We start from the raw sequence: 8625 nt of genomic DNA, 5'->3' as shown, positions 1-8625 counted from the left end.
TTCTTTTATATTTGAATATATTTATTTCATTCATATATAAATAGTAACCAATACCGTTACAATTCACTTATATAAATGTTTGAAAATCATTCTGTAAACAAAACAAGGAAAACACGAGTTTTAAGTTTTGTATTTGCCGCGTTTTAAAACAAGGGGTGTTAATTCAACAAAAGAGTTCCAAAATGAAAATTCAGCACGTGGGGAAGTAAACAGCGGAGTTAACAGAGATCTGACGGAGCTCTAATCGGTTTTAGGTTCACGTTAATCATACTACTTAATGAGGTAGATGTTGATTAGGTAAGTAAACAAAAGAACGTGTTAGAAGTTCAACCATATGCTTTGATAGGCCACAGGAGTTTGACGTTCTGTCAATAATATATAGCATACATATATATAAAAAATACCCATTTATATAGTATATAGGGGTATTTTTTTTATACATGTATGCTATATATTATTGACAGAACGTCAAACTCCTGTGGATAAGTAAACCTATATTCAAGTAACATGATTACTGTACGGTACTTGTGTGAGCTGACACTTTTAGCAATAGCCCGAGATACTCTGGCCCTGACACCAGACTTAGACATTATGACAGATAGATGTCTAGTTTAGGGCCAAAGCGCAGTATTACTCGAAAACATGGAATAAGCCGACACCGTTTGGTATCGGGCCAGGTCATCTCCGATTCAGACTACTTACAAAATATAATTACTGAGAATCGCCACTTACCTTGTTCTTTTCAACAAATGAATAACTTATCTACTCATAGCCGTCCATTTCATCACGCATGCGCGTTCTATTGTATCAACACAGTAGTTTCTTTTCCGCAACTTTAAATTTCCCTTGTCGTCATCGCCACCATTTTCTAGTACATTTGTAGTATGAAAATCACCTTTAATCTTGACGGATTGCCATATTTGGGTAGATATAATATTCATTTGTTGAATAGACTAAGGTTAGTGGTGCTTCTCGGTGGTTAGTCTGAATCGGAAATGTCACCTGGCCTGATACCAAACGGTGTCGGCTTATTCCATGTTTTCGAGTACTGACTGCGCTCTGGCTCTAAACCAGACATCTATCTGTCATAATGTCCAAGTCTGGTGTTGGAGTTGTTATTGAACATATTACCCGTTACAATGCACGAGCACAGGTTAGTATTTGAATACTAGCCTGTTTCAAGCATGTACGTGAGCTAGTATTTGGCGTCTGTGCATAGCTGTAGGCTATGGAACATGGTAAGGCATACCACAGGGGTTTGTTACATCGGAAGGCTGCATGGGGCCTGGATCACAGGGGCCGGGATCACAGGGGCACATAAAATCATTGTTTCAAGGATTCAAACTCGACCTGTACTTTCTGGTTCAACCGAAATACTGACTCGCTAACCATTCAACTTTTCCGTCATATAAACTCTTGGCTCTGCGGTAAGTCGGATATGAACCTCAGAGTCGGTATGCATCGGTATACCAACCTGGGCACGTGCAGTGTGAATCCCTCGCCGCTCGTGGCTCAGGATTCACAACCTGCACGTGTCCAGGTTGGTATACCGCTGCATGCATACCTCCTCTTCAGTTAATAGAGAAAGGAGTGTAGGGGAACTGGAGTAGGTCTCACACAAACAGACACTGACTAATAGTATAGCAGTACAAATAAGCGATGGTAAAACTATTAATTGTTTCAGTTCACCAATCACCAATTTTTATTTTTTTGTATAATAAACAATTACTTATGTATCAAATGGCAAGGTGATAATGGCAGTCATTAGATTTTTCTTTTCTTGTATGAAGTGTTCTTATATTGCAGGTGGAGTCTAAACTTATTCACACTGTTAAGGAGTTCTTCAAGGACATTGCCATTATCATCTAAAACTTTATCATATTTTCAAAATCCAAAATCGGTTCTAAGGACCGACAAATATCCATTAATGAAAAGGAAATGCCACAGTATTTCCCAGGAGCCATCGGTAAAGTTCCAAAGAGTGATGGTACCTACGAAATCAGAGAATGATAAACGAGAATACAGGTGAGTAGTGTTGATGAGGCTGAATATTGGGAATAACCCAGTATGCCAATCTAAAGTCTCATTATTTTACTGTTCATCAAAGATAATCAATCGTTTGATGATGCTTAGTGATTATAATTACAATATTACAGTATGTAATGGGCTTCATTTTTGTATTGGGACCGACAGCTTCTGGTAAATAGACTCCATAATTGCAATACAAGGTAGATATCATTAAACAATACTGTTATGTCAGGTTCTAAGCCAGACAAGTGTTTTAATATTATCTGAAATAAGTTTTTGTTGCTGAATTAACTTGCTGAGCAATATAGGTCCTTAGGTCCGCCTGTTATTAAGAAGCAACTTATATATTTTTGATAAAATTTTCATTATTTTGAACAGATCCATTGTCCTTGATAACGGACTCCGTGTCTTGTTAATCTCCGACCTTCATGGGGAAGCTTCAACTGAAATTGATGAGGACGAGGAATCCGATGACGATCAATCTAGACAGGAATCTGGATCTGAGTCAGACGGAGAAAATGATGATGACGATGATTGGGAAGACGATAGACCTGAAGAGAATTTTAAAGCACCATCAGAGAAAAAGGTATATCATAGTTTGTAAATTGATTATCATATTTACAAAAACAACGATATATGTATTTATGCCTCTAAAGTATTTTGTATTTTGCATTTATATATATGATAGCACAAAGTAATAAGTAAAGTAATGGACGCAGGCAAAACATACATATAATTGATTTGTTACTTTAATCTTATACTACAGTGGAACTTGGTTAATACAAACTCGAAGTGACCAAGATAAGACTTCAAGTTATCCGAGTGTTCAAATTAAGCGAGTTCTCATGTCTACTGACGATCTCTTTACTTGGTATATATAGACTTAAGTTCCATGTCGTAAAACAATGTGAACAAGAGAGATGTCAAAATTGCAGATGGTTGTGGCAAAATTATAACAATAAAACCGAGATCTATATTTTGAAATGCCTTCTACGACTGATTTATGATAAAAGAAATCAGCATTTTCGGCGATATCGTTGTCCAAAAAATCTCATTTCGAGTTATAAGAACATTGTATGTATGATATTTGTTAATCGGACCCAAAATTTACTTTGTATTATCCGAGTTCTTTGAGTTTTCCGAATTTGAATTATTATTTAAACAAAGATAAAGAGGGAATTTGGCCAGGACTGGCAAAGAACTTCATATTAAGCGGGGTTTTCGAATGATCCAAGTTCGTATCAACCAAGTTCCATTGTAATTAAATTAACTTTATGCAAGTTAGGGTTAGTCCATTCCATTTAAAATGATCAACAAATAGTGTACACAATAAATCTTGATAGGGATGCAATTTATGATGCACTTAAAATAGCATTCTTGGAAATACATGTAGTAAGTACCTAGTATGCAATTTATATACTATTGTCACAGTTATGTAAGTTCTAGAAAACTACATTTTTATCTGTAAGGTCAGTATTGGACATATATATCCAATGCCCATGTATGTTTTGAATTTTGAGTAATGGAGTTAAACACTTATTAGTATGTAAAGAGTACCTAACTAGTATGTGATTAAGTCCTATTTCGGAGTACCATATTCGCTGTAATTAGTACCCTCCCATTATAAGAGCCCCTCCCCTTTTCTGGAGAAAAATTGAAATTGTATAAATGCCCCTTTCTATGAATTTAACAATGTTTTACAACATGTGATGCCTCTAACATCAGCAACTTACATTTTAGTTCATTAATTAGCACCTCCCTTTGTAACAATTATGAAATCTCTCTGAGCGATAATTAGGGGAAATACAATAACTATATTTTATGATTATAATTATAAATCCTTTTCAGTCAGCTGTAGCCCTGTGTATAGGAGTTGGGAGTTTCTCTGATCCAGATGACATTCCTGGATTTGCACATTTCTTGGAACACAGTAGGTCTAAAAACATTACTTTGAATTCTTCTCTATAAATTTACTAAAGCATAACAACTAGACGATGGAAGTTGAAATACTCAGATATATTAAAAAGTGATTGACTTGTATTTTTTGACAAAACATATTTACAAATTAAATCATCTCTTTATCAATGATGTTTAAATGTATTATTTATTTGTATGGGATGATTTCAGTTGAAAACATTTTCTTGGTGATAACAGAATCTGAGATCTCAGTGTTTAGTGTTTTCTCAAATTCTTTATATTTTTAGCCCACCATCATCAGATGGTGGGCTATTCAAATCGCCTTTCGTCCGTGGTCCGTCGTCCGTCCGTCCGTCCGTCCGTCCGTCCGTCCTTCCGTCCGTCCGTTAACAATTCTTGTTACCGCTATTTCTCAGAAAGTACTGAAGGGATCTTTCTCAAGTTTCATATGTAGGTTCCCCTAGGGCCCTAGTTGTGCATATTGCATTTTGGGACCAATCGGTCAACAAGATGGCCGACTGGCGGCCATCTTGGATTTTGATAGTTAAAGTTTGTTACCGCTATTTCTCAGAAAGTTCAAAAGGGATCTTTCTCAAATTTCACATGTAGGTTCCCCTAGGGCCCTAGTTGTGCATATTGCATTTTGGGACCAATCGGTCAACAAGATGGCCGACTGGCGGCCATCTTGGATTTTGATAGTTAAAGTTTGTTACCGCTATTTCTCAGAAAGTACTGAAGGGATCTTTCTCAAATTTCATATGTAGGTTCCCCTAGGGCCCTAGTTGTGCATATTGCATTTTGGGACCAATCGGTCAACAAGATGGCCGACTGGCGGCCATCTTGGATTTTGATAGTTAAAGTTTGTTACCGCTATTTCTCAGAAAGTTCAAAAGGGATCTTTCTCAAATTTCACATGTAGGTTCCCCTAGGGCCCTAGTTGTGCATATTGCATTTTGGGACCAATCGGTCAACAAGATGGCCGACTGGCGGCCATCTTGGATTTTGATAGTTAAAGTTTGTTACCGCTATTTCTCAGAAAGTACTGAAGGGATCTTTCTCAAATTTCATATGTAGGTTCCCCTAGGACCCTAGTTGTGCATATTGCATTTTGGGACAGATCGGTCAACAAGATGGCCGACTGGCGGCCATCTTGGATTTTGATAGTTAAAGTTTGTTACCTCTATTTCTCAGAAAGTACTGAAGGAATCTTTCTCAAATTTCATATGTAGGTTCCCCTAGGACCCTAGTTGTGCATATTGCATTTTGGGACAGATCGGTCAACAAGATGACCGACTGGCGGCCATCTTGGATTTTGATAGTTAAAGTTTGTTACCGCTATTTCTCAGAAAGTACTGAAGGGATCTTTCTCAAATTTCATATGTAGGTTCCCCTAGGGCCCTAGTTGTGCATATTGCATTTTGGGACCAATCGGTCAACAAGATGGCCGACTGGCGGCCATCTTGGATTTTGATAGTTAAAGTTTGTTACCGCTATTTCTCAGAAAGTACTGAAGGGATCTCTCTCAAATTTCATATGCATGTTCCCCTTGAACCCTAGTTGTGCATATTGCATTTTGGGAGCGATCGGTCAACAAGATAGCCGACCGGCGGCCATCTTGGATTTTGATAGTTAAAGTTTGTTACCGCTATTTCTCAGAAAGTACTGAAGGGATCTTTCTCAAATTTCATATGTAGGTTCCCCTAGGACCCTAGTTGTGCATATTGCATTTTGGGACAGATCGGTCAACAAGATGGCCGACTGGCGGCCATCTTGGATTTTGATAGTTAAAGTTTGTTACCGCTATTTCTCAGAAAGTACTGAAGGGATCTTTCTCAAATTTCATGTGCAGGTTCCTGAAGGGGTCTAGTGCACATTCGGACTTATCGGTCAGCAAGATGATCGACAGGTAGCCATCTTTGATTTTGATAATTGAAGTTTGTTACTGCTACATATCTCAGAAAGTACTGAAAGGATCTTTCTCAAGTTTCATATATAGTATGTAGTTAAAGTTTGAAAAGCAGGGAAAAGATCCCTCTTTCTGTTGTCAGACATAGATCATTCTTTGGTGGGCGCCAAGATCCCTCTGGGATCTCTTGTTTATCAAGAAAGATAACAGAAATTGCTTTATATAAATATCTGTACTCTCATGGTGAAAAAAACCAAAACAATTATTCATAGATAATTACATATTTTAGTGGTTTTTATGGGGAGTGAGAAGTACCCAAAGGAAAATGAATTAGATGACTTCCTGGGACGACATGGTGGATATTCAAATGCTTGGACGGACTGTGAAAAGGTAGGTCAATAATAAAGTTATTTATTTGTGTTCAAATTGGATGCTATTGAATATTCTCATATATTATCTCAAATTATCACATGCTATACCAATTATTTTTTCACCAACTTAAATTAATTTTGTATAACCTATTTTTGTTCTTCATGGACGATTATAGTTAAAATTTTGTTTTCAAACCTAAACTATTTCTGTAGTGTCTCCAGAGATGTAAGCAACAACACATAAGTATCACAGAAACATATAAGATAATTGTGATGTTACAATATCATTATCACTTGATAACAATGCTTTATGTTATTGATGATAGAAATGTAGGATACTAAAGCAGACCAGTTCTGTGAGTCACATCAGATCTAGAGACTACTGTATAACGTGGGTCACCAGTTCTGTGAGTCACATCAGATCTAGAGACTACTGTATAACGTGGGTCACCAGTTCTGTGAGTCACATCAGATCTAGAGACTACTGTATAACGTGGGTCACCAGTTCTGTGAGACACATCAGATCTAGAGACTACTGTATAACGTGGGTCACCAGTTCTGTGAGTCACATCAGATCTAGAGACTACTGTATAACGTGGGTCACCAGTTCTGTGAGTCACATCAGATCTAGAGACTACTGTATAACGTGGGTCACCAGTTCTGTGAGTCAAATCATATCTAGAGACTATTGTATAACGTGGGTCACCAGTTCTGTGAGACACATCAGATCTAGAGACTACTGTATAATGTGGGTCACCAGTTCTGTGAGTCACATCAGATCTAGAGACTATTGTATAACGTGGGTCACCAGTTCTGTGAGACACATCAGATCTAGAGAATACTGTATAACGTGGGTCACCAGTTCTGTGAGACACATCAGATCTAGAGACTACTGTATAACGTGGGTCACCAGTTCTGTGAGACACATCAGATCTAGAGAATACTGTATAACGTGGGTCACCAGTTCTGTGAGACACATCAGATCTAGAGACTACTGTATAACGTGGGTCACCAGTTCTGTGAGACACATCAGATCTAGAGAATACTGTATAACGTGGGTCACCAGTTCTGTGAGACACATCAGATCTAGAGACTACTGTATAACGTGGGTCACCAGTTCTGTGAGTCACATCAGATCTAGAGACTACTGTATAACGTGGGTCACCAGTTCTGTGAGACACATCAGATCTAGAGACTACTGTATAACGTGGGTCACCAGTTCTGTGAGTCACATCAGATCTAGAGACTACTATATATCGTGGGTCACCAGTTCTGTGAGACACATCAGATCTAGAGACTACTGTATAACGTGGGTCACCATTTCTTTGAGTCACATCAGATCTAGAGACTATTGTATAACGTGGGTCACCAGTTCTGTGAGTCACATCAGATCTAGAGACTACTGTATAACGTGGGTCACCAGTTCTGTGAGTCACATCAGATCTAGAGAATACTGTATATCGTGGGTCACCAGTTCTGTGAGTCACATCAGATCTAGAGACTACTGTATAACGTGGGTCACCAGTTCTGTGAGTCACATCAGATCTAGAGACTACTGTATAACGTGGGTCACCAGTTCTGTGAGTCACATCAGATCTAGAGACTACTGTATAACGTGGGTCACCAGTTCTGTGAGTCACATCAGATCTAGAGAATACTGTATAACGTGGGTCACCAGTTCTGTGAGTCACATCAGATCTAGAGACTACTGTATAACGTGGGTCACCAGTTCTGTGAGTCACATCAGATCTAGAGACTATTGTATAACGTGGGTCATGAGTCATTCCTATGATTGCAAAAATTTGATCTGCAAAAATATTTAAAAATATCGAATTGGTTTTACACACATGTAACTTTTTTTTTACAGAGCTGTTTCTACTTTGATGTGGAAAGGAAATACTTCCGTCGGGCTCTTGACATGTTTGCACATTTTTTCATTAGTCCTCTGTTCCAAGAGGACTCGGTGGATCGCGAGATTGAAGCTGTTGACAGCGGTATGTACCGCTAATAATTAAATAAACCTAATAGTTAAATTCCCAGGTGATTAAAAATTGAAAAAAATAAAATGGCGCTTAATTTGGACTACCTTTCATAACATTGTTGAACAAAATAAGCCATAAGTCAATTTACCAAAGAAATCAGACAAAGAAAACTACACAATTTTTATATTCTCAGTATGTACTTAAATCAAGGTAAGGGACACTGAGGTCTTAAAAAAGAGGAGGGGAGCTTATATGGATGAGGTTGCTTATTGGGACATATACAGTAAGAATAATTTTCATCAAAACTTAGGATGCATCTGATTTTGTAATAATAGTAATCATTTGTTGTTTTAGAGTTGTGAGATTTTGAGTTTTACGGCCCATCGACAATTAAGATCATATAGGGAACCAATGCCAGACC

General features: G+C 37.8%; 1 protein-coding gene across 1 annotated transcript in view; it reads left to right on the top strand.

Moving 5' to 3' along the window:
• The first annotated feature begins 164 nt into the window (after positions 1 to 164).
• Positions 165 to 8625, top strand: part of LOC138324697 (nardilysin-like) — a 91454-nt gene continuing 82993 nt past the window's right edge. Inside the window, exons 1-6 of the mRNA XM_069269746.1 lie at positions 165 to 297; positions 1807 to 2025; positions 2407 to 2614; positions 3877 to 3958; positions 6141 to 6241; positions 8090 to 8216. Coding sequence (XP_069125847.1) covers positions 287 to 297; positions 1807 to 2025; positions 2407 to 2614; positions 3877 to 3958; positions 6141 to 6241; positions 8090 to 8216 — 748 coding nt within the window. The 5' untranslated portion in view covers positions 165 to 286. The remainder of the gene's footprint in view (positions 298 to 1806; positions 2026 to 2406; positions 2615 to 3876; positions 3959 to 6140; positions 6242 to 8089; positions 8217 to 8625) is intronic.

Source organism: Argopecten irradians, chromosome 6 (genome assembly GCF_041381155.1).
Source record: "Argopecten irradians isolate NY chromosome 6, Ai_NY, whole genome shotgun sequence".
NCBI lineage: Eukaryota > Metazoa > Mollusca > Bivalvia > Pectinida > Pectinidae > Argopecten > Argopecten irradians.
Note: the sequence above shows the minus strand (reverse complement) of the source record. Positions and strands in the feature narration are given on the sequence as shown.